This window comes from Heterodontus francisci, chromosome 4, assembly GCF_036365525.1.
Source record: "Heterodontus francisci isolate sHetFra1 chromosome 4, sHetFra1.hap1, whole genome shotgun sequence".
NCBI lineage: Eukaryota > Metazoa > Chordata > Chondrichthyes > Heterodontiformes > Heterodontidae > Heterodontus > Heterodontus francisci.
The window spans coordinates 119,811,774-119,838,217 of NC_090374.1; the positions used below are offsets into that span (position 1 = coordinate 119,811,774).

Here is a 26,444-nt window from a genome sequence, read left to right on the forward strand (position 1 = left end):
AAAGGCTGCCACCTTTGTGGTTGATGAGGCACAATACAGAGTAACTATTGGGAAGATCAGTGGGATTAGAAAGGCGGAGATAGGTTACCAACTGAAAACTGATTTGTTAACTTATTTTTCTAGGTGAGCGCAATAAGTGAAGCCCAGAAGCTTATGGCCCAAGCTGCAGATCTTCTACCTGCAATACTAAACTCCACCCACCATGGTATTCAGGCCCAAAATGATACTACAAAAGGAGGTAGGAAATGATATACAATTTCTACATTGTAGCCGTTATTCAGATTCCCTAAAACAGCACTGTATTTAAATCAAAGTATCTGATGATTGAGTGACAAAATTGTAAATTTGACTTTAGAATGCTGGTGTGTCAAAGAAAACATTTAAAGTGCTGAATTTCCTGTCCACTATCTAGTTTTCAGAAAAATATCCTGTTTTAATAATGAAAAGGAAATACTTGTCTATTCTTAAATCCTGAATAAGGAACTAGGGCATGGGCCTCTTTTAAGAATATGAGCTAAAATGTTTGGTTCATTTATTTGTGTTTTATGCAGTTTAATGTCTGTATGTTGGTTTTAAAATTACTTCTTTAGTTTGTACAGTCTTTTATAATGCAGCTTTATTTTAGCTAGAGAATAGATATTTTGAAATAGTTTATTTCAGGGTTGGATCACACATGGGCACAGAGCACTATCAATCCAGCAATTGGAACATGGGCAACTCGATCCTACGTAATTAATTTGTACTTTTTGTGTTTCCTGAGTCTAGAGTTTTGGAAAGAGCTGTTGATTGTTGCTGTCTAAGTGGTGCATAAATTCTAAATTAAAACACTGTGATCTTTTAGTATCCAGCAAACTAAGATATATGTATATTAGTGGCATAGGATCTAAACTACACTATGCATTGTTGCCCTTGATCTCATGATATTCACTTATGCAACACACAAAGACCAAAAGCTTGGACACTCCTAGCTTAGTGCATGAGAGTGGTACCTGAAGCTGTTCGTGCAGATCACTGTAATTTTCTAAAAGTGTTTTTAAACCTTCCGTTACATATTTTCAAATAAAGTAATTGTGAAGAAAAGCCTATACCTTTGAACTTTTGTTTGCTAGATCATCCTATAATGATGGGATTTGAGCCCCTGGTCAATCAAAGATTGCTACCTCCAACATTCCCTCGCTATGCAAAAATTATAAAACGGGAGGATATGGTCAACTATTTTGCTAAACTTATAGAGCGAATAAAAATGGTTTGTGAAGTTGTCAACTTGACAAACCTGCACAATATTTTGGTAAGTTCATGATTTCTATTATGTATAGTTCCTTAAACCTCTGCCATTTATTGTCTAACTTATCAGACAGTTGTTCAGGGATAAATTGAAGTTGTTTCAAAGGATATTTCATTTTTCAGAAGTTGTATTTATACCACCATTATAGTAAACCAATTTCCACTTTGCTGCAAAGCTAAAGTTGTTGTATAAACAGGGACTGACACAGCAACCTCAGTTGCACTGTAATTTGCTCGACTGAAATGAAGCTCCCAGTACCTGAGGTTTCACACCCAAATTAAAATGGCTTCTCCCATTTGAATCAAGAAACAAAAGAGCAATCAAGTGCATTTATATATTGTTATTCTTCTGTGCTGTATTTAGTGAAAAACGATCTGCAGGAAATCTTTCAGTTGTTTTTCAGCTTTGCAAGTTAAAACCATTGAATCCTATGCAGCCAAGTGGGTGGGGTTGATGAGGAGGAGCAAGACATTTTCATAAAAATACCATACAGAAAAAAAATTTATTGTGAGATTCTTGTTTCTCTTTCTCCTCCTTTCTCCTTCCTCACTCCCAACTGTTTGGAACTACTTTTTAAAGCAGTTTTATTATATAAACTAAAAACAAGAAATGCTAGAAATACTCAGCAGGTCTGGCAGCATCTGTGGAGAGAGAAGCAGAGTTAACGTTTCAAGTCAGTGACCCCTTCATCAGAGGATCTGATGAAGGGTCACTGACCTGAACCGTTAACTCTGCTTCCAGCATTTCTTGATTTTATTTCAGATTTCCAACATCTGCAGTATTTTGCTTTTATAATATAAACACTACATAATATTTTGTTTGATTCCACTCGCTTTGCCTAAGCCATCTGTCTTTGTTCTTTTTGGGTGGTGCTTTCTGTTACCACCCTTTCTCTTTCAATCGGCAGAGTAACCCACAAGCACCATCAGTGCTATTTTTGTGCTTAAATGACAAAAGTTGTACTACTTTTTATTATTGTTCTTGGAATGTGGATGACACATATTTACTTCCCATTCCTAATTGCCTCAAGAGGCTTTGTCTTTGAAGAGCTGTGGTCTTTATGGTGTTAGGTAGGGAATTCCAGGATAATGATCCAATGAAGGCGGTTCTGTGGTGGGGGCATGTGCAGCTACATAGTGACACAGCTAAGAGCTGCCAAAACTGATTTTTGAATATCACTGTTGGAATTCAATTCTGGAGCTTATCTTTGGAGCTAGAGCATCAATGTGACACCAACCAGATTAACCCACCTTCTGTAATCTTTGAATATTGGTGTGTGCACATGTTTGGACAGCAACAGAATTGTTGGATTGAACAAAAAGCAGCAGATGCTGGAAATCTCAAACAAAAACACTAACTACTGGAAACAGCAGTTTATTCAGCATCTTATGTCTGGACTCTTGGTGAAAAGTCCCTGCCTGAAATATTAATTTGATTTTTATCGTCACAAGTGCTGAATGACCTGCAGAGCATTTCCAACATTTTTTGTTAGATTCTACGTTATTTTAAGACAAATGGAAAAAATAAAATTTATCAAGTGGCTTAGTCATTTTTTTTCACTTGGGGATTCTGAAAGACATAATTGAGATGTGCGTAAAAACATTTCTTGTATAGGGTTATGACCGACTCCTCCAGTCAAAGCCCCCAATCAAAATATACGATTCTGATTGTGGTGGGAGAAATGCACTGTTAATTCAATCCCGTCCCTCCACAGATCGCCTAACATATCATTTTAAACTTTCCAAATTAAAGAAACACCCAGCCAGCTTGTAGCATCTATTAACCCCCGAATGAGGCTTACCAAACCAGGTGTCTTTAAATCAACAAATTAACTGTTTAAAAAGAAAAACGAAATTCTTAAACACTACTAAGATATAAACAACATTTAAAATAGAAAAATTTAGAGTGCTTGCAGATTTACGCTCCTGCCGGATGTGGAACAATCGAAGGTTGCTTGACGTCCTCTCAGCCGTCCGATGGGGAAAAAGGGTTCTTCAACAGTATAACAGTCCGTAATCTAATCCAGAAGTCGGAATTTTGCTTTCCTTCTCCAACAATGAATTTCTACAATTAACAACTTTCAGACACTTCCTAATGAATCAATTTGGCTTTAGAATGTTTGAGGGATAAAAGATTGTCACAGTCTAACTTCCCTTCCTTCAGTTTAAATTATCAGAGATCTCTGTTTTGGATTTTTAGAATTTTGAGAGAGAATAGTAAATAAGCAGACTAAATTCTCTTCCTTCAGTTTAAATGATCTGTTTCTCCTTTCAGGTGCGAACACACAGCTGTCTTGTCTGTTTCTCTGAGTTAGAACAGACTGTTTCAACTAAAAAGCCAGTTCAAAAGATAATTGCAACATTGTCCTTGGTCTCTGAATGGCTGTTGCCGGGTAACCAGGATGCATTCTTTGAAGCTGGTTGGCTCCCTCTCCGTATGGTTGCATCCAACAGCAACCAAAATGCACTTTCTCTAACTCCTGAGGCTTGCTGGTTCTTAAAGCAGTACGGCTTCTTTTCCAGCCTTAAAAGGCACACTGCATTCTTCCTGAAAGAAAAAATTACAGTGTCATAACAATAGACATGCTATGAACTTATGCTGAAACTCTTTTTCTAAGAAAAATATGGATATTTTAGGATTCTGCACCTCATCTATCAAAATATTTTAAATTTGTCTCATCAGGATATTAACATTTTATTTTGTAGGACTTTTTCTGTGAATTTAGTGAACAGTCGCCTTGTGTGCTCTCTAGATCTTTGTTACAGGTATGTAGGCTTTTGTACATCCTCTTTCATTGTACTTGCATGTTTATTTGTACATTGGATGTTATACATTATCAATGGAGATTGCTGATGAATATCATAAATCAGCTTATACAAATTTTTTTAATTACTTAAATTTAAAATTTAATTAAATAATGTATCTATAGGACATTTCTTTTAGATAAAGTTGAACTAATTACTATAACTTGATTTGCGCGTTTTAAAGGTTCCAGCTGCTACTGTGATTATGAGAAGACAAGCTGAATATCTCAAAGAATTTGCATGCATCATTTAAACTAAAAATGAATGTAGTAGTTAGGGGCAGATAGGTTACATTTATAATAAATATTTATGTTACAGGCAACTTTCCTGGTAGATAACAAGAAGGTGTTTGGTACACATCTTATGCAGGATATGATAAAAGATGCTTTGAGATACTTTGTCAGTCCTCCTGTGCTTTCATCTAAGTGAGTAACTAAAATATCGTGTTTTTTTTTTAAGAGCCGTGTTCCTTGCATTTGCTGATCTGAACTACATGTCAAATAAATACATTGCTGTTTATCATGCTCAGTGGAACTATGCTATAACAACTCTCGCATTGCAGATTGATTTCAAAAATGCAGGCAATAAACTATGGGCTGAATTTTGTTTTCCTGCCGGCAAAAAAAATGGCGGCCCGCATGGATGTGGCACTGCCACACCACCGCAATCTTGCACGCGGAAGCTCATTTAAATATGCAGGGCGGGCACCCCTCCCCCCCATCTTGTGGCGGGGGTGGCCTCAGCAACGCCGTGAACGGCGTCAGCAGCCTCTACGCAGGCGCTGGCACTATTTTTAAAGGGCTGCCAAACCTGTCCAGAAATTGCAGAGTTGAAACCCCTCCCCACTACACAAATAATTAAACAACCGTTTCACCACCCCTCCCAAAAAAATGCTTGGATTGCAGAGTTGACCCTATTCGTTCCTCCCACCCCCGACTACACAAAAAATCCGAAGTTTCCCCCATTCCCCACCTCGGTGGTGCCAGCTTTCCCTGGACGTGAAAGTGAAGGCGCATGAGTGCCACTCGTCACACAGAAGATCCTGAACTGCAGGTAAGATCGCAGAGAATTGTATTTAAATGTATTTATGACCTTTATTTAAATATTTATAGTCGGGTCCCATTGCCGTGCTGTGGGGACGCCACCACGGAACGTTGACACCACCGGCAAGATCAGGCCTGGCAATCTTGGCTCTGTGGCGGGCCACTGCCACTCCGATTTTCTGACCCCCACCACGGAACCTGATGTTGGGAGCTGAACAAAATTCAGCCCTGTAGTATAAGCCAGACTGCCAACTGTGGAATATGGTTGTTATACTACTTGGCATCTAATCAAAGCAACCATCTTACAATTTTGATGTAAAAACAAGAAATGCTGGAATCACTCAGCAGGTCTGGCAGCATCTGTGGAAAGAGAAGCAGAGTTAACGTTTCGGGTCAGTGACCCTTCATCGGGTCACTGACCAGAAACGTTAACTCTGCTTCTCTTTCCACAGATGCTGCCAGACCTGCTGAGTGATTCCAGCATTTCTTGTTTTTATTTCAGATTTCCAGCATCCGCAGTATTTTGCTTTTATTACAATTTTGAGGCTTGGTTATGTGGCAGGTTCAATTGTGGTATAAGAACTGCAGCTGCTTATCTTCACATCATTCAGCATGGTAGCCGGACTAGTGCAGTAGAATTAATTTTAATGAGTACTTCCAAGTTTTGAATACAATATGCCGTACTCTGCCCAACAAGTGGCAAAAATCTAACCTCAGGAGACCAATCCGATCTATAAAAGTTCTTTTGCAGTTCCCAGCCATCCTGAAGGCTTTTCTGAGGTGAGATTAGCAAATCATTGCAAATACTGTGTCGTTTGCATTAAGGACTCAGGTCCACTAGAAACAGGATTGCCATTTTCAAGACTCATCTTACATAAAGTGCTTCTAGCTGAGAATCCTGAGCTCTGGGTGTAAAGAGACAGTGTTCTAGACCACTGCCCATTCTAAGCTCCCTGTAAACATTTGCTAATGACTACAGTGTTTGCATATTAATTTTAAAACTACCGTAAAAAATTTCAGGAGGCGGATTGAGGCTCATGGAACAGGAGGGTCAGTGTCATAGAGAGATACAGCACTGAAACAACAGACCCTTCGGTCCACCGAGTCTGTGTCAACCATCAACCACCCATTTATACTAATCCTACATTAATCCCATATCCCCTACCACATCCCCTCCTACATTAATCCCATATTCCCTACCATTCTCCTACCACCTACCTATACTAGGGACAATTTACAATGGCCAATTTACCTATCAACCTGCAAGTCTTTGGCGGTGGGAAGAAACCGGAGCACCCGACGGAAACCCACACGGTCACGGGGAGAACTTGCAAACTCTGCACAGGCAGTACCCGAGGCTGCGGTGCTAACCACTGCGCCATTGTGCCGCCCCAATTTATCCAATTGGATAAAAAAAAATTGACTTAAGGACAAAAACAGCGAATCATCATAAATGGTTATTTTTCAGACTGGAAAATGTTAGACAGCGGTCTTCCCCAAGGGTCAGTGCTAGGACCATTGCTTTTTTGCCTTATATAAATGACTTGGATCTTGGATTACAGAGTAGAATTTCAAAATTTGCTGATGATATCAAACTTGGAGGAGTGGCAGTGAGGATCATACAAATCACCTGCAACAGGACATAGGCTACCAGAATGGGCAGACAAGTGGCAGATGGAATTTAATACAGAGAAGTGTGAGGTGATGTATTTTGGCAGAAGGGATAGGATGAGGCAATACAGACTATATGGCAGATTTCTAAAGACTGTGCAGGAACAGAGGGACCTGGGGTGCATGTGCATCGGTCTTTGAAGGTGGCAGGGCATATTGCGAGTGGTTAGTAAAGCTTTTGGGATCTTGGGTTTCATAAATAGAGGTATAGAGTACAAAAGCAAGGAAGTTATGCTGAGCTTTTATAAAGTACTGATTAGGCCCCAACTGGAGTATTGCGCCAATTCTGGTCACAATTTAGGAAGGATATGGGGTTCTTGAGCGGGTGCAAAGGAATTCACCAGAATGTTTCCAGGGCTAGGGAATTTTCATTACAAGGTTAGGTTGGAGAAGCGGGGGTTGTTATATATATTGTATAGGCAGCTGGGATCAAGCAAGTCCCTTGAGGAGTATAGGGGATTTAGGAGTACACTTAAGGAAATTAGGAGGGCGAAAAGGGGCCATGAGATTTCCCTGGCAGATAAGATAAAGGAGAATCCTAAAAAGTTCTATAAGTATATTAAGAGTAAAAGGGTAGCTAGGGAGAGACTAGGTCCCCTTAAGGATCAGTGTGGTAATCTATGTATGGAGCCACGGGAAATGGGCGAGGTCTTAAATGAATACTTCTCAGCAGCAGGGATAAGCCAGGGAACTACAGGCCAGTGAGCCTTACATCAGTGGTGGGAAAGTTATTGGAAGGGATTCTGAGAGACAGGATTTATATGCATTTGGAAAGGCACGGTCTGATTAGGGATAGTCAGCATGGCTTTGTGCGTGGGAAATCATGTCTCACGAATTTGATTGAGTTTTTTGAGGAGGTGACCAAGAGGATTAACGAGGGCAGGGCAGTGGATGTTGTCTACATAGACTTTAGAAAGGCCTTTGACAAGGTCCCGCATGGTAGGCTGGTCCGGAAGGTTCGAACACATGGGATCCAGGGTGAGCTGGCCAATTGGGTACAAAATTGGCTTGGTGATAGGAGGCAGAGGGTGGTAGTGGAGGGCTGTTTTTCAGATTGGAGGCCGGTGACCAGTGGCGTGCCGCAGGGGTCAGTGCTGGGCCCTCTGTTGTTTGTCATATATATTAATGACTTGGATGAGAATGTAGGGGGCATGTAGGGGGTAAGTTTGCAGATGACACCAAGACTTGGTGGTATAGTGGACAGTGAAGAAGGTTGTCTAAGGTTACAACAGGATATAGATCAACTGGGAAAGTGGGCAAGGGATTGGCAAATGGAATTTAACGCAGACAAGTGCGGAGTGATGCATTTTGGGAAGTTAAACCAGGGCAGGACATATACAGTGAATGGCAGGGCCCTGGGGAGTGTTGTTGAGCAGAGAGACCTTGGGGTGCAAGTACATAGTTCCCTGAAAGTGACAGGGTGGTGAAGAAGGCGGATGGCATGTTTGCCTTCATCGGCCGAGGCATTGAGTACAAGAGTTGGGACGTCATGTTACAGTTGTACCTAACGTTGGTTAGGCCGCATTTGGAGTACTATGTGCAGTTCTGGTTGCTGCACTACAGGAAAGAATTGATTAAGCTAGAGAGGGTGCAGAAAAGATTCACAAGGATGTTGCCTGGTTTGGAGGGCTTGAGTTATAAAAAGAGATTGGATAGGCTGGGTCTGTTTTCCCCGGAGCGAAGGAGGCTGAGAGGGGACATGATAGAGGTATATAAAACTATGGGAGGCAAAGATAGGGTAGATAGCCAGAGTCTGTTTCCCATGGTTGGGGTGACTAAAACTAGAGGGCATAGATTTAAGGTGAGAGGGAGGAGGTTTAAAGGGGATCAAAGGGGTAAATCTTTCACACAAAGAATAGTGGGTATCTGGAATGAGGTGCCAGAGGTGGTGGTGGAGGCAGGAACAGTGGCAACATTTAAGAGGCATCTGGACAGGTACTTGAATGAGCAAGGCATAGAGGGATATGGAATTAATGCAGGCAGGTGGGATTAGTATATATAGGCATTATGGTCGGCATGGAAGCGGTGGGCCTCGGGTCTGTTTCTATGCTGTATGGCTCTATGTTCTCCTTGGAGCAAAGCAAATTGAGGGGAGATTTGATAGAGGTGTACAAGATTATGTCAGGCTTAGATAAGGTAGACAAGGAAAAACTGTTCCCATTGTTACGACCAGGTGAGAAAGGTGTCCAGAGGTCCCTCTCAGCCTTCACCTGGTCTTACCATAACAGGGTTTAATTTTAAACGCACCGTGTTTTTGGCTCCCTCTTGTTGAATCCTTGTTCACCGCTTTCCGATTATAAGACAAAGAAACCAGCACAAACATGTTTTCTTAGGTTTAAAGAAAAGAAGATTGAAATTTATTAAACATAAACTCTAATTTGGTCGACGCCTACAGATACACAACGCACCCACGCTAGCATGCATACACGATATACACATGCAAATACAGACAGAAAAGAGCAAAAGAAATGAAGTGGAAGAAATTTGAAGCAATATCTGAAGAGTTTTTGTTACTTTTCTTCAAGCTTACTGTCGAGTCCTTGATTGTAGGTAGATCTTGCTTTTCGTGGGGCCCAGTATTCTTAAATCTTGTTCGCTGTAGGAGACTTTTTTCTCTTCGGTTTCATGTGTCTTCAGTGGATTCAGAGGCTTGTGAGAGAGAGAGATGTGAGCAGACAGGAGAGATCTCAGTCCAGGAGCAAACAGTCTTTCTGAGTTCAAACTCTCTGTGGTCAGTTCAAAAGAAAACCCTGGAACAGCCAGTTAGTCATGTGACCAGCTGGTCTAACCAGTCCTGGCCCTTGTGGATTGTATCCTCCTTAGCAGGCTCTGGAATGCGTTCCTCACTTTTGATGTCTGTTAGTATGTAAATGTCTTTTTCCAGCCACAGTTGATCTGCTTAACAAGTCATTTCCTCGCTCCAACAACAGTTAAAAATCAATGTTCATGACAAAATTGAGGTGCCTCATTCTTGGCAGGTGGGGGCCTGCAGGACACCATTAACTGATGGTACAAGGACTAGGGAGGACAGGTTGAAGGTTTTGGGCATGAAGTGCGGGAGGAATGTGAGGAAAAACTTTTTTACACAGCAAGTGGTAATGACTTGGAACTTGCTGCCTACGAGGGTGGTGGAAGCAGAGAAGAGCAATGATTTCAAAAGAAAATTGGATGGCTACGAAGAAAATAAACTCACAGGGCTAACAGGATCAAGCAGGGGAGTGGGACTGACTGGATTGCTCCACGGAGTGCCAGCTTGAACTCGATGGGCCAAATGGCCTCCTTCTGTGCCGTATATGACTCTGACTCCTTTTTTAAGACATTCCTTAAAACCTACCTCTTTGACCAAGGCTTTGGCCATCTAACCTAATATTTCCTTATGTGCGTCAGTCTCATATTTTGTTTTATAATGCACCTTGGGGCATTTTATTACATTAAAGGCGCGATTATAAATACAAGCTGTTGTGTATGTTTCTTATTGCAGTATGTGTTAAGAGTATTCTACTTGAGCTTGGCACTGTTTATGCTGCAGCTATTGATTTAATTCTTCTTCTTTGGCCTCCTTGCCTCGAGAGACAATGGGTAAGTGCCTAGAGGTGGTCAGTGGTTTGTGGAGCAGCGCCTGGAATGGCTATAAAGGCCAATTCTAGAGTGACAGACATTTCCACAGGTGCTACAGATAAAATTGGTTGTCAGGGCTGTTACACAGTTGGCTCTCTTCTTGCACTTCTGTCTTTTTTCCTGCCAACTGCTAAGTCTCTTCGATTCGCCACTCTTTAGCCCCGCCTTTATGGCTATCCGCGAGCTCTGGCGATCACTGGCAACTGACTCCCACGACTTGTGGTCAATGTCACAGGACTTCATGTCGCGTTTGTAGACGCCTTTAAAGCGGAGACATGGACGGCCGGTGGGTCTGATACCAGTGACGAGCTCGCTGTACAATGCGTCCTTGCGGATCCTGCCATCTTCCATGCGGCTCACATGGCCAAGCCATCTCAAGCGCCGCTGGCTCAGTAGGGTGTATATGCTGGGGATGTTGGCCGCCTCGAGGACTTCTGCGTTGGACATACGGTTCTGCTGCCTGATGCCACGGATTGACTGGAGGCAGCGAAGATGGAATGAGTTGAGACGTCACTCCTGGCTGACATACGTTGTCCAGGCCTTGCTACCGTAGAGCAAGGTACTGAGGACACAGGCTTGAAACACTCGGACTTTTGTGCTCCGATTTTTGACTTATTTAAGCACTGAAGTTAACCAATAACCATTTCCTTTCAGCAGGATTTCATCATTAATACTGTAGAGTTTGGAATAAGGATTTAAGTTAGTTAGCAGGGCTTGAAATTCTTTTGTTATGAAAGGAATGCAGAAGTGCAAACAAGTCGGTAGTCCACATAAGAACAAGCTACCTAACCTGGGACTATGTTGGACATCATTTTCTAAAGTAGTCTATTTGGAGTATACTTAATAAATACTGCTCTGTGCTTAGTTGGCTGATTGCATCTAAGGCACTACTTTTAACCGTAGTATCTTTGCCTCAGGAGCTAGGGAAGAGAAAAATCTGCTCCTGCCCGCTATTCTAGTCATCCTTGCTGAATAATGCAAGTGTCACTGTTACAGATCGGCAGGATCAAGCTTTGGTCATGATGCCATCTACAATGGAATAGGCTACGATGTCCAGACCTGGACATGACCAATGTCCATTCAGATGAAGAACAGTGCAACTAAACTTCAACTCAAGTTGCAGTCTTCAAGAGTGGAAAAGAGAAAGGAGACACCTTTCTGTACACTGTAGAATAATGTTCCTTAACTAAAATGTGATGTGTTTTAATGGAAAAATACTGAAAATATACATCAAGGCACCAACTGAAAGGATGCAGCCATAATTTCAACGAGCATCCCTGTTCAGTAATGTTTAGCTGGTCGAGCTATTTAGTTTGAATAGAAAAGAGTAAGTATACAACTTAAATCAAAACAGAAAATGCTGTTAATTTGTTAGCATCTGAAAAGAGATTTCAAATGACAGCTGTAAAAACTCCTTTCTGAAATTCTTGTATTGCGAAAATAAATAAATGTAATGATACTAATCTTTCATTTTTGTGGTAATTTCAGATGTTGCCTTTATAATAATCATCAAGCTAAGGATTATATTGATTCATTTGTTACTCACTGTGTTCGGGTAAGTAAATTATCTCATTTGGTGCAGGGTATTTTAAATTCTCCAAATATTTGGGCAGCAGTTTTGTTATATTTAAAAAAGACAATTTCTCAGTTCATATTTTTCATAATATTCAATAATCTTTTGTTCGCGTGTTGTAGCTATTCCTTTACCCCCTCCGCCACTTATCCATTCTCTCCTGAAAGATGATTCCTTGGATGCTGCAGGCCTTTGGTGTCTCACCTTTATGTATTCTTTGTGTATGAACCTAGAGTGTGAATATCCATGAGCCATTTGACTGTGTGTGGGAGTGGGTGTGTTTATTGAAAGTACAGGGAGAAGAAGCGGGGGAATCACAGTTGAGTCCAATTCTGTTATATGGTCAGTTTCACCTTTCGACTGGACACATTGAGACTTGGCTGCGATTATTGGCACAAACCAGGCATCAAAGCTGTGATCTTCCCTGGTCTGTGTGCTCAGTGCTAAACTGTACAGTTCATTTACCTATTGAACTCTCCCATTATTCCCTTGGAAACACAGTATTTTTTTTTTAATGTATTGATTTTCAAAATAGGGTCTGCAGATACTCTCCAGTGAGTCCACAAAGTAAGCACAGTCATTAGAAGCACATTCGCAAGCATGTGGATCCGGCCATTATTACAGTGACTGTCCATCATTTTCACAAATGCCTCCTCACTTGCAGCCGTCACCACGCCCGTACGGAAATATTCCAAATGTTTGCGAACTAATGACTGAATTATCCACATTCAATCGCCACATATATCCCATCAATGAACCAGTCTGAGGAATACTAACTGTTCATGTGAACAGTTTGAACACAGTCCCACCCCCTTTACTGTGTGCATGAAGGGCAGTGAAGGAAATTAAACAAAAATATTTGACTACAGCAGCTGATAGGAAAGTATCTGCTTCATTATAGAGCATCTAAACTTTAGCAGGCTAGTGTCTTTGGACTAGTCTGGAGTTATACTGCATGCTGAGAGTTTAAATTGATGTCTTGAATCTAGGTACTTTACTGTAAAATAAAGCCAGCTGCTGCCAGTCATCTGTAAAGGAGGCCATTGGCCAGGACTTCACAGTACTTGGTAGCTTCATGAGTTATAAGTGTGAGTAAATTACTTTAAAATTGAAATGTATTTGAAACAAGTTCATACTGCTATTGCAAGTACTTTAGCTGAAGTTATGAGAAGTGCTGAGTCCAGTTGCAAAAAACAAATGAAGATCAGAAAGTATGAGGAGAGTTGTATAGAATTTGGATTTATGAAGCTCCGTGAGGAACAGTTGCAATGTGCTGCGTGTTTACAAATTTCATCCAACAAAGCAATGAAACCTGCAGAACTACAGAACACTGCTAGGCATTCAGAATATAAAGGTAAATCAAAAGACTTTATTTTTTTTATTTTATTTAGAGATACAGCACTGAAACAGGCCCTTCGGCCCACCAAGTCTGTGCCGACCATCAACCACCCATTTATACTAATCCTACACTAATCCCATATTCCTACCACATCCCCACCTTCCCTATATCCCCCTACCACCTACCTATACTAGGGGCAATTTATAGTGTCCAATTTACCTATCAACCTGCAAGCCTTTGGTTGTGGGAGGAAACCGGAGCACCCAGCGAAAACCCACGTGGTTCACAGGGAGAACTTGCAAACTCCACACAGGCAGTACCCAGAATTGGAGTACTGGGTCCAATTCTTTTGGAGCTGTGAGGCTGCGGTGCTAACCACTGCGCCGCCACTTCTTTGAACAAAGAAAGGAACAATACAGTTGTCAGAAAACTCAAATAAATATAGGATTGGTTCCAGAAAAGGCCCTGGAAGTATCCTCCTCAACCGCGTTTTGAATTGCTAAAAGCAAGAAAGCTCGTACAGTTGGAGAAGAGCTGATTCTTCCAGCTGCTTTAGAAATGTTCAAAGTGATGGCGAGTGAAGATGCAGCACAAAATGACACAGTTAGTAGAAGAGTCAAGGAATCTTCAAAAGATGTGAAATGTCAATTGACAGGCTTTGTCAATATGAGCTGTTTGCAATTTAGCTTGATGAGACAACTGACGTTGGTAGTTGCAGAACAACTATTAGCTTACATTCACTATGTTAGGCTGGGAAAAATTTTAGATGTTTTTTTTGTCAGGTATTATCAGTATGAGCAACGGGTAAGGAACTATTCAAGTTACTGGATAATTTAATAGAATCAGAATTGCTTAAGAGCAAGAACGGTGTGCTGTTTGCTCAGGTGGTGCAGCCGCTATGCCGGGCAATAGGAATGGTGTTGCAAGACTAAGAGCCATAAACCCAGTGGTAATCGTGACACATTGTACGTTCATTGCCAAGTCCTTGCTTCAAAAGATTGGAACCAGAATTACATGATATGTTAAATGCAGCTGGGAATTTTGTGAAGTCCAGATCTGTGAATTCACATTTCTTTGCAAGGCTGTGTTCAGAAATGGGTGCAGGACATGAAAAATTATTGTCTCACACTTAAGTATGTTGGCTTTCTCTTGGCAGTGTAAGTGAGATTTCTCTTTATCGAGTCTTTCTCACTTTTAACTCGTGTCTCGACAAGACTGTGACCAATATGATAAAAGGATACTTGGTGTAACTCAGGAAAACTTTATTAAGAAATAACAAGTTATACGTAACAAAATTCAGGTAATGACTTTACAGCTCTCTCGGTTGCGCTTTCCAATTGAGTTTTGGTCACAGATGGCGTGAAGACTTTTGCATTTCTTTTGTCCTCTCTTCCCCATGTGCTAGAGTTGGTAGCTTTACACATGCTAGAGTTATTCTTTGGAATCTGTGCAAAGAAGCATTCTGGACCCTGGCTTTTAACCCTTTTTGATCATCAGGCTACCTTGTGCTTGGCCTGATGGTGGTTCAGACCCTGTGATGTCAGTTGCTAGCCTATTCTAATTAGGACTTAAGTGATAGGATACCTGCCAATAATTATGAATAAAAGAGCTCTATTCAGTTATCATCTCCTTATGCTGCCAAAATGGAATTGATTCTTTATTAGCTTTAAGCTGTTGAATGTTATTAGTCCACAATGCCTTTTTGCTGACATTTGTATTGCAGTGAGTTAAGAAAATGATTCCTTCAACATTTTTAAACATTTTCATTATTAAAGCTATACAATTAAGACATACACTATGTAATTACTATCAAACTCATATAACTTGATCAAGACTGTAGAATTAATTGTGACTGATCACTTTTAATATGGTAGTGTGAAATACAAAATATCCTTTAACTAATGTGTTAGTATCAGATTAGAGAATAAAATAAAGCTAATAACCATCACAAAACTATCTACAGCAGCCTTGGAAGAAGTTTTGAGCCTCGTAAAGAGCTGCTGGGTTTTCTTTCTAAGCACAATCCTGTTTGGCTGAAAACTTCTCTGACCAATTATGGATAACTAAACTTGCAAACCTTGCTGATATTTTTAACCTGTTAAATGTGCTGAATCTATCAATAAAGGGGGCAATATAACCATATTAAAGTGAGTGATAAGAATGCAACATTTAGGAAGAAAATTGAGATTTGGAAAACAAGGGTGAGCAAAGGGGTTTCCAGTATGTTCCAGGAACTGACTGAGTTTCTGGATGTAAGCAACATTGGCAGCATGCGTCACTCCTTATTTTGAAAATGCAAACACAGGTAAGTACAATTGGCTTCGGAATCCATGTTCAACATTTGCTACATATTCTTGTTGCTAAACTGGAAAAACAGAAGAAAAACTGGCAGAACTGTTCACTGAGATTTAAGTTTCAGGGACAAACACATTCCCAGTTTTGGCCATCTGTTGCTGCGGAGTACCCAGAATTGATAAAAGAAGCAATGAAAGTGTTGTTACTTTTCCCAACAACATACATTTTTTCTGCTGTTGCAACAATGAAGACAAAGTGCAGGCCCATCTGGAAAAGGAGAATGATTTGTGAGTGGCATTGTCAAACATCACACCAAGGTTAGAAAGCCTCTGCAGTAAGAAGCAGACACACTCGTCTCGCTGATATTTGTACGTAAATAGGTGTTTTCGTAAAAGAATTATTAAAGCACTCTTTACAGGCAGCACTGTCCTATTATGGGTTTTATATAGTATAATTTAAGGGGTCTGTGATTACTAATCTATTTGAAAAGGGGTCCTTGCACCAAAAAAGTTTGAGAACCACCGATTTAGTGAAATAGCGTTGTGACAGATGTCCAGTACAGGAAGCAAGATTCCAATTTTTTATTTAATTTGTTCATGGGATGCGGGCATCACTGGCTATGCCAGCATTTCATGTCCATCCCTAATTACCCTTGAAAAGGTGGTGGTGAGCTGCCTTCTTGAACCCCTGCAATCCTTGAGGTGTAGGTTCACCCACAATGCTGTTAGGAAGGGTGTGCCAGGACTTTGACCCAGCGACAGTGAAGGAACAGAGATATAGTTCCAACTCAAGATGGTATGTGGCTTGGAGGGGAGCTTGCAGGTGATGGTGTTCCCATGCGTCTGTTACCCTTGTCCTTCTAGATGGTAGAGTCCACGGGGTTTGGAATGTTCTGTCAAAGGAGCCTTGGTGAGTTGCTGCAATGCTCTTGTAGATGGTGTACATGGCTGCCACTATGTCAGTGGTGAGGAGAGTGAATGTTGAAGGCGGTGGATGGGGTGCCAATCAAGCGGGCTGCTTTGACATGGATGGTGTCGAGCTTCTTGAGTGTTGTTGGAGCTGCACCCATCCAGGCAACTGGAGAGTATTCCATCACAGTCCTGATTTATGCCTTGTAGATGGTGGACAGGCACTGGGGAGACAGGAGGTGGGTTACGCGCTGCAGAATTCCCAGCCTTTGACCCTCTTGTAGTCATAGTATTTATGTGGCTGGTCCAGTTCAGTTTTCTGGTCAATGGTAACCCCCATTCTGTAGAATTCTATGGAAATTTTAAGTGATTGTTAACAAAAACATTGTTTCAGTTGTTAATAAAAATTGACATCTCCATTTTCAATACTGCTATGAACAGACTATATAATGTTTTGTTGCTGTGCTTCTAGATAATGAAGGCTCTGAATTTTGACATTCAATAGGTGAAATAGTATTGACTGCCATCCCATAAACATTTTATAAAGCAGATTTTTCTTTGAAAGAGTTTTTTTAATAAACCTCAGCTTTTACTATTTAGATATTTGTAAGATGTTTTTCTTATAGTTAGCTTTTGAATAAAAAATTGGACATTAGGTATGACGTTCAATTTTAAATCTGATGGCAGGTTGTATTGTCTCCTCAGCACAATGCATGACAGCCATCAAATTTTGGTCCATGCTTATGATTCTCAGCACAACAAATTTTTATACTTTTCGACAGCAAAGAGTCGAAAAAGCTGAGAGTTAGGGGTCAGCATGGACTGATGTCATGCACTTGTGTTAGACCAATAGATTATTAGAGGTCTCAGTACATATGTCCTTTCTATCTCTTAGATGAACAGTGGAGAGAAGTTTGTGGCAGGAGGAGGAGAGAGAAATTTAATTAAAAAATTGAAAGAGTAAAATCTATCCAAAAGAATTATAATTTACTTCCTTTGGTATAAAATGTTAACTTGATGAGAAAACCTTATTGTCATTTATATGTATGTCAGTTGTTCAGGATCCAGCAGTAAAGGATGTTACTCAAAATGTGATAGAGAATTGTGGTGCAAGGTTTGAAACATTTAAACTCTGAGCCGTTAATTTACTGCTGGTTTATTTCTTCCAGCCATTTTGCAGTTTGATCCAGATTCATGGACACAACAGAGCTCGCCAGAGAGATAAATTAGGCCACATTCTGGAGGAATTTTCCACTCTACAGGACGAGGTATTTTGCATGAAATACGAAATTAAAAGAGGATAGAACTTGTACTTCTATGGCATCTATCACGATCTCAGGACATCCCAAGCACTTCACAGCCAATGAAGTTATTTTTGAAGTGTAATGTTGTAATGTAGGGAAGCATGGCAACCAATATCCGCACAGCAAGGTCCCACAAACAGCAATGAGATAAATGACGCCGATAATCTGTTTTGTTGGCGTTGATTGTGCAGTAAATATGTGTTGGGACACCAGGAGAACTTCCTTGCTCATCTCCAAAATAGTGGCAAGGGTACTCATAACTCCACCTGAAAGTGACAGATGGAACTTTGGTTCAACATCTTATCCGAAAGTGCAGGGCTGGGCATAGGACAAATGCCCTCGCAGTCAGCTGTAGTTAGTAACAGGATGGTACTTCATCCATCTGATCAATGGACTTCTTTTCTGTCTTAATTATATGTTATTTACATTCATCAATCTACCAATGAATGAGGCTTCCACTAGCTTATCTAAATTGTTTTTTTTTAAATGAACATAAACACTCCTCCAAGGAACAATGCTGATTAAATACACTATTATTAATGATTTAATGAAGATCATGTTCAAACTATTTCAGTCTACACTACACACTGTTCATTTACCCCCATACTGCCGGGGCAGGATCACTCACTCACCATTCACCCCCATACTGCCGGGGCAGGATCACTCACACACCATTCACTCCCATACTGCCAGGGCAGGATCACTCACTCACCATTCACCCCCATACTGCCGGGGCAGGATCACTCACTCACCATTCACTCCCACACTGCCAGGGCAGGATCACTCACTCACCATTCACTCCCATACTGCCGGGGCAGGATCACTCACTCACCATTCACTCCCACACTGCCAGGGCAGGATCACTCACTCACCATTCACTCCCATACTGCCGGGGCAGGATCACTCACTCACCATTCACCCCCATACTGCCAGGGCAGGATCACTCACTCACCATTCACCCCCACACTGCCAGGGCAGGATCACTCACTCACCATTCACCCCCACACTGCCGGGGCAGGATCACTCACTCACCATTCACCCCCATACTGCCGGGGCAGGATCACTCACTCACCATTCACCCCCATACTGCCGGGGCAGGATCACTCACTCACCATTCACTCCCATACTGCCGGGGCAGGATCACTCACTCACCATTCACCCCCATACTGCCGGGGCAGGATCACTCACACACCATTCACCCCCATACTGCCGGGGCAGGATCACTCACTCACCATTCACTCCCATACTGCCGGGGCAGGATCACTCACTCACCATTCACCCCCATACTGCCGGGGCAGGATCACTCACTCACCATTCATTCCCATACTGCCGGGGCAGGATCACTCACTCACCATTCACTCCCATACTGCCGGGGCAGGATCACTCACTCACCATTCACCCCCATACTGCCAGGGCAGGATCACTCACTCACCATTCACCCCCATACTGCCAGAGCAGGATCACTCACTCACCATTCACCCCCATACTGCCGGGGCAGGATCAATCACACACCATTCACTCCCATACTGCCAGGGCAGGATCACTCACTCACCATTCACCCCCATACTGCTGGGGCAGGATCACTCACTCACCATTCACCCCCATACTGCCAGAGCAGGATCAATCACACACCATTCACCCCCATACTGCCAGGGCAGGATCACTCACTCACCATTCACTCCCATACTGCCAGGGCAGGGTCACTCACTCACCGTTCACACTGACTCGTCAGCAGGGTTACTCGCGTGGAGGTCACACTCATAAGGCTGGATTCTGTAGAGCCCTCGATGTCGGGATCCTAGGCAGTGGGTGGGGGGGGGGGGGCGCATGAAGATTGCCCAGATGAGGGAGGCCACGGACCTCAACGCCGGCAGGGCCCAGCCCGATATTGCCAGCATCAGCAATGCTTCGTGGCAACCCACCTGCCACTCAGCAACGGTACTGCAACAAATAAATTACAACACCTGAAATGATAACTTTCTTGTCACTTCCTGATCTCCCGCCACGATCCTCACTCTGGCAGCCACCACTGCCACACCTTCGGATCCCTGTCAGGGGAAACGAGGCGCAACACTGTTGGGGAGAAGGGAGGATGTAAGTTTATCAGTGCGAGGTATGGGGGGACGGGGTCAAATTAGCATCATGGGTGTAGGGGATGATGGGAAGGGTTGTAGTGTGGGGGGGAAGGTCAAATGGTAAAGTTAAGTGTTTTGGAGGGGAAGGGCAAATAATTAATTAAATTGTTATTGGAGGTGGGAGAGGGGCAAAAGAGATGTATTTTTTTTAATTTCATCTATCTTTAAATATTTAAATTTGCTGGTAGGGCTAATAGCCCTTTAAAAATGCCGTCAGCACCTGTGAATAGCTGACGTCATTGCCGTGGACGGACAGGCCACCCCCTCCACGTGATCGGGTGGGTGGGGAGACCCACCCTGTCTATTTAAATGAGCCGCAGTGCTTGGAATCGCGGTGGCTCTTTGGTGTGCAGCCCGCCCCGATTTCGGCAGTGGTCTTATAGAATGCAGACCATAATGTCAGAGCAGGGTTCTCACAAACTGTATTCCAACAGTGCCAGAGCAGGTTCACTCACTCTCAGAAATGAAAGATTTTTTTTTTTAAAGCCACATTTTTCTTTATTTTAAAGCTCGTTTTAAACATTTGATCATTCTGTGTAATAAGACCTAATCAAAACTTAAAAGTAATTTTACTTTTTAATTGATCAGATAGTAATTTTTAATAAATCTTGAATTATTTTGTACTGTGTTCCTTGAAATACAAATCTTGAGAAAATAGACAGTCGAGACTGAAAGGTAAATTCAGTGATCCTGCAAACCCATCAGGAAGTTGCACTTGAAAGGAGTACAGGGCAGGGAGTTGGCACTGCAGTGGTATACTGCTCCCTGCTGGAATTATAATTACTGAATTTTACCCTTAAGCAACTAATATAGTTACATTGCATGACTGTGATCATACTTTTTTGTCTTTGTATGAATTAATCTTGTATGTTAATTTATTTAAATTCTTGTGTTGGGAGATGGGGGAGGAGAGAAAGACATAAAACAGCACATACTGGAGATGGTAACCCTCAACAGCTGAGATCCAAAGTACAAATATATTGGTGCATAGTAAGTTGATGAAAAACAGATAATTCAAACAGAAAATGTTGATGAACAACATTCAGTAATGTAATTATTTTTTATGAGGTTATAAAATAAATTTGACTTCAAGTGCCATGTTACAAGTTCACTATTGTTGGGATCTCCAGAGCAACCTTCATGGAGGATTTGAGCACATTTTGAAGTCAGGTCAGCGATCTAATGATATCAGATTTCAGAATCAGGGTCTTCAAAATCAGGGGCAAGAAAAGCCTTTTTCAAACAAAATTTTTTTTTTCTGGCCTCAAATACACTGTAGGAGCAAAGAGGATGGAAGGACAGAAAACAGCGAGTTATCATAAATATTTGCTTTTCAGACTGCAGGATTGTAGACAATGGTGTTCCCCAAGGGTCAGGGCTAGGACCACTGTTTTTTTGCTATATGTAAATGACTTGGACCTTGGAATAAAGAGTAGAATCTCAAAATTTGCTGACAACACCAAACTTGGAGCTGTGGCAAACAGGATGAGATGAACCGCCTGCAAAAGAACATAGATAAGCTAGCAGAATGGGCAGAGAGGTAGCAAATGGAATTTAATACTGACAAGTGTGAGGTGATGCATTTTGCCAGAAGGAATAGAGAGAGGCAATATATACTTAATAGTGCAGTTCTGAAGAGTTAATTGGCCTCTTCAGGGCCTTGATTGGCCTGAGGCGGGCGGGTCATTTTATGCCGCCGCTGCCCTGCGTAAAGTGGAGGCGGGAGCGGGTCATGAAGGGCCCCACGAGTGACCCGCTCCATTTTACGCTCTTCCCCTGCCCCCCCCAACCACCATCCCGCTCTTTGGGGGGCGTAAAAGTCCAGCGTAAAAGACTCTTAAGAGAGTAGAATTCGAGGTAACTGGAAGATTTGAAATTTTTCAACAATAGAGAAATAATTGGATGAATAGAAAAGGATACATATTTAGGAAGAAAGGAAAGAGGAGCAGGAGTAGGCCACTCGGCCCCTTGAGCCTGCTCCGCCATTCAACTAGATCATGGTTGATCTTCTATCTCAACGCCATTTTCCCATGCTATCCCCATATACGTACATAAAAGTTAGGAGCAGGAGTAGGCCACTCAGCCCTTGAGCCTGCTCTGCCATTCAATAAGATAATGGCTGATCTGATTGTAACCTCGATTCCATATTCCTGCCTACCCCCAATAACCTTTTACCCCCTTGCTTATCAAGAATCTATCTACCTCTGCCTTAAAAATATTTAAAGACTCTGCTTCCACTGCCTTTTGAGGAAGAGAGTTCCAAAGACTCACGACCCTCATATCTGTCTTAAATGGGCAACCCCTTATTACTCTTCTCAACAACAGCAGATACAAGCCTAGCCTGTCCAACCTTTCCTCACAATACAACCCGCCCATTCCAGGTATTAGTCTAGTAAACTTCTGAACTGCTTCCAAAGCATTTACGTCCTTCCTTAAATAAGGAGACCAATACTGTACACAATACTCCAGATGTGGTCCCACCAAAGCCCTGCATAACTGAAGCATAACCTCCCTACTTTTGTATTCAATTCCCTCACAATAAAGGATAACATTCTAATAGCTTTCCTAATTACTTGCTGAATCTGCATACTAACCTTTTGCGATTCATGCACTAGGACACCCAGATCCGTTTACATCTCAGAGCTCTGCAATCTCCCACCATTTAGATAATATGCTTCTTTTTTATTCTTCCTGCCAAAATGGACAATTTCACATTTTCCCACATTATACTCCATTTGGCAGATCTTTGCCTACTCACTTAACCTATCTATATCCCTTTGTAGCCTCCTTATGTCCTCTTCACAACTTACTTTCCTACCTATATCTTTGTGTCATCAGCAAATTTAGCAACTATACCTTTGGTCCCTTCATCAAAGTCATTTATATAAATTGTAAAAAGTTGAGGCCCCAGCACTGATCCCTGTGGCACACCACTTGTTACATCTTGCCAACCAGAAAATGGCCCATTTATGCCTACTCTCTATTTTTTATTAGCTAGCCAATCTTCTATCCATGCCAATAAGTTACCCCCTACACTGTGAGCTTTTATTTTCCACAATAACCTTTGATGTAGCACTTTTTCAAATGCCTTCTGCAATTTAAGAACAATACATCCACCAGTTCCCCATTATCCATAGCACGTTACTTCTTCAAAGAACTCCAATAAATTGGTTAAACATGATTTCCCTTTCACAAAACCCTGTTGACTCTGCCTGTTTACCTTGAATTTTTCTAATTTTGCCCTGCTATAATGTCTTTAATAATAGCTTCTAACATTTTCCCTAAGACAGATGTTAAGTTAACTGCTTTCTGTCTCCCCTTTTAGAATGAAGGAGTTACATTGGCTATTATCCAAGCTAATGAAACCTTTCCTGAATCTAGGGAATTTTGGAAAATTAAAACCAACACATCAACTATCTCACGAACCACTTTTAGAACCCTAGGATCCTTTACTTCTGTACTCAAATCCTCTTGCAATTGTTATGAAATTGCTTCCATTTTAAAAAATTTTTTTGGAGGATTCATATTTTGGAATTATGGACATTGGTTTGTTTGGGAAAACTGAAAAGACTCCATGGATGTTATTTTACATGAGTGACTGAGACGTCTTGTATGAAAACAACCTTTACTGGAAGTCACATGCCTTAAGCTCAATAAACAGCAGAAACCTTGGTGACTTGGGAAGATGTTGGCATCCACAGTGGCGCAGTGGTTAGCGCTGCAGCCTCACAGCTGCAGGGACCCGGGTTCGATTCTGGGTACTGCCTGTGTGGAGTTTGCAAGTTCTCCCTGTGTCTGCGTGGGTTTTCTCCGGGTGCTCCGGTTTCCTCCCACAAGCCAAAGACTTGCAGGTTGGTAGGTAAATTGGCCATTATAAATTGTCACTAGTATAGGTAGGTGGTAGGGAAATATAGGGACAGGTGGGGATGTTTGGTAGGAATATGGGATTAGTGTAGGATTAGTATAAATGGGTGGTTGATGGTCGGCACAGACTCGGTGGGCCGAAGGGCCTGTTTCAGTGCTGTATCTCTAATCTAATCTAATCTAATCTAACACTTCCCAATTTCTCACCATTTAAGAAATATTCTGCATTTGCTTTTCCTACCAAAGTGGATAACTTCACATTTTTCCACATTATATTCCACCTGCCATGTTCTTACCTGCTCACTTAGCCTGTCTAAATCCCCTTGAAGCAAAGAACAAAGAGAACAAAGAAAATTACAGCACAGGAACAGGCCCTTCGGCCCTCCAAGCCTACGCCGATCCAAATCCTCAATCTAAACCTGTCGCCTATTTTCTAAGGTTCTGTATCTATTTACTTCCTGCCCATTCATGTATCTGTCTAGATACATCTTAAAAGACGCTATCGTGCCCGCGTCTACCACCTCCACTGGCAATGCGTTCCATGCACCCACCACCCTCTGCGTAAAGAACTTTCCACGCATATCCCCCCTAAACTTTTCCCCTTTCACTTTGAACTCGTGTCCCCTTGTAATTGAATCCCCCACTCTGGGAAAAAGCTTCTTGCTATCCACCCTGTCTATACCTCTCATGATTTTGTACACCTCAATCAGGTCCCCCCTCAACCTCCGTCTTTCCAATGAAAATAATCCTAATCTACTCAACCTCTCTTCATAGCTAGCGCCCTCCATACCAGGCAACATCCTGGTGAACCTCCTCTGCACCCTCTCCAAAGCATCCACATCCTTTTGGTAATGTGGCGAACAGAACTGCACGCAGTATTCCAAATGTGGCCGAACCAAAGTCCTATACAACTGTAACATGACCTGCCAACTCTTGTACTCAATACCCCGTCCGATGAAGGAAAGCATGCCGTATGCCTTCTTGACCACTCTATTGACCTGCGTTGCCACCTTCAGGGAACAATGGACCTGAACACCCAAATCTCTCTGTACATCAATTTTCCCCAGGACTTTTCCATTTACTGTATAGTTCACTCTTGAATTGGATCTTCCAAAATGCATCACCTCGCATTTGCCCTGATTGAACTCCATCTGCCATTTCTCTGCCCAACTCTCCAATCTATTTATATTCTGCTGTATTCTCTGACAGTCCCCTTCACTATCTGCTACTCCACCAATCTTAGTGTCATCTGCAAACTTGCTAATCAGACCACCTATACTTTCCTCCAAATCATTTATGTATATCACAAACAACAGTGGTCCCAGCACGGATCCCTGTGGAACACCACTGGTCACACGTCTCCATTTTGAGAAACTCCCTTCCATTGCTACTCTCTGTCTCCTGTTGCCCAGCCAGTTCTTTATCCATCTAGCTAGTACACCTTGGACCCCATGCGCTTTCACTTTCTCCATCAGCCTACCATGGGGAACCTTATCAAACGCCTTACTGAAGTTCATGTATATGACATCTACAGCCCTTCCCTCATCAATCAACTTTGTCACTTCCTCAAAGAATTCTATTAAGTTGGTAAGACATGACCTTCCCTGCACAAAACCATGTTGCCTATCACTGATAAGCCCATTTTCTTCCAGATGGGAATAGATCCTATCCCTCAGTATCTTCTCCAGCAGCTTCCCTACCACTGACGTCAGGCTCACCGGTCTATAGTTACCTGGATTTTCCCTGCTACCCTTCTTAAGCAAGGGGACAACATTAGCAATTCTCCAGTCCTCCGGGACCTCACCCATGTTTAAGGATGTTGCAAAGATATCTGTTAAGGCCCCAACTATTTCCTCTCTCGCTTCCCACAGTAACCTGGGATAGATCCCATCCGGACCTGGGGACTTGTCCACCTTAATGCCTTTTAGAATACCCAACACTTCCTCCCTCCTTATGCCGACTTGACCTAGAGTAATCAAACATCTGTCCCGAACCACAACATCCGTCATGTCCCTCTCCTCGGTGAATACCGATGCAAAGTACTCGTTGAGAATCTCACCCATTTTCTCTGACTCCACGCATAACTTTCCTCCTTTGTCCTTGAGTGGGCCAATCCTTTCTCTAGTTACCCTCTTGCTCCTTATATATGAATAAAAGGCTTTGGGATTTTCCTTAACCCTGTTTGCTAAAGATATTTCATGACCCCTTTTAGCCCTCTTAATTCCTCGTTTCAGATTGCGCCTACAATCCCGATATTCTTTCAAAGCTTCGTCTTTCTTCAGCCGCCTAGACCTTATGTGTGCTTCCTTTTTCCTCTTAGCTAGTCTCACAATTTCACCTGTCATCCATGGTTCCCTAATCTTGCCATTTCTACCCCTCATTTTCACAGGAACATGTCTCTCCTGCACGCTAATCAACCTCTCTTTAAAAGCCTCCCACATATCAAAAATGGATTTACCTTCAAACAGCTGCTCCCAATCTACAGTCCCCAGCTCCTGCCGAATTTTGGTATAGTTGGCCTTCCCCCAATTTAGCACTCTTCCTTTAGGACCACTCTCGTCTTTGTCCATGAGTATTCTAAAACTTACGGAATTGTGATCACTAT

The 26,444-nt window shown here is 42.1% G+C and overlaps 1 protein-coding gene across 3 annotated transcripts in view; it reads left to right on the forward strand.

Moving 5' to 3' along the window:
- The window catches only part of naa35 (N-alpha-acetyltransferase 35, NatC auxiliary subunit), a 98,436-nt gene that overhangs the window by 38,039 nt on the left and 33,953 nt on the right, over positions 1 to 26,444 (forward strand). For all 3 annotated transcript variants that reach the window (XR_010974897.1, XM_068030056.1, XM_068030057.1), the window contains exons 11-16: positions 124 to 238; positions 1,110 to 1,288; positions 3,991 to 4,050; positions 4,408 to 4,514; positions 11,910 to 11,976; positions 17,706 to 17,804. Coding sequence is in view for 2 of the 3 variants with exons in the window: in XM_068030056.1 (XP_067886157.1) it covers positions 124 to 238; positions 1,110 to 1,288; positions 3,991 to 4,050; positions 4,408 to 4,514; positions 11,910 to 11,976; positions 17,706 to 17,804 (627 nt within the window). In the remaining variant the exon portion in view is untranslated. The remainder of the gene's footprint in view (positions 1 to 123; positions 239 to 1,109; positions 1,289 to 3,990; positions 4,051 to 4,407; positions 4,515 to 11,909; positions 11,977 to 17,705; positions 17,805 to 26,444) is intronic.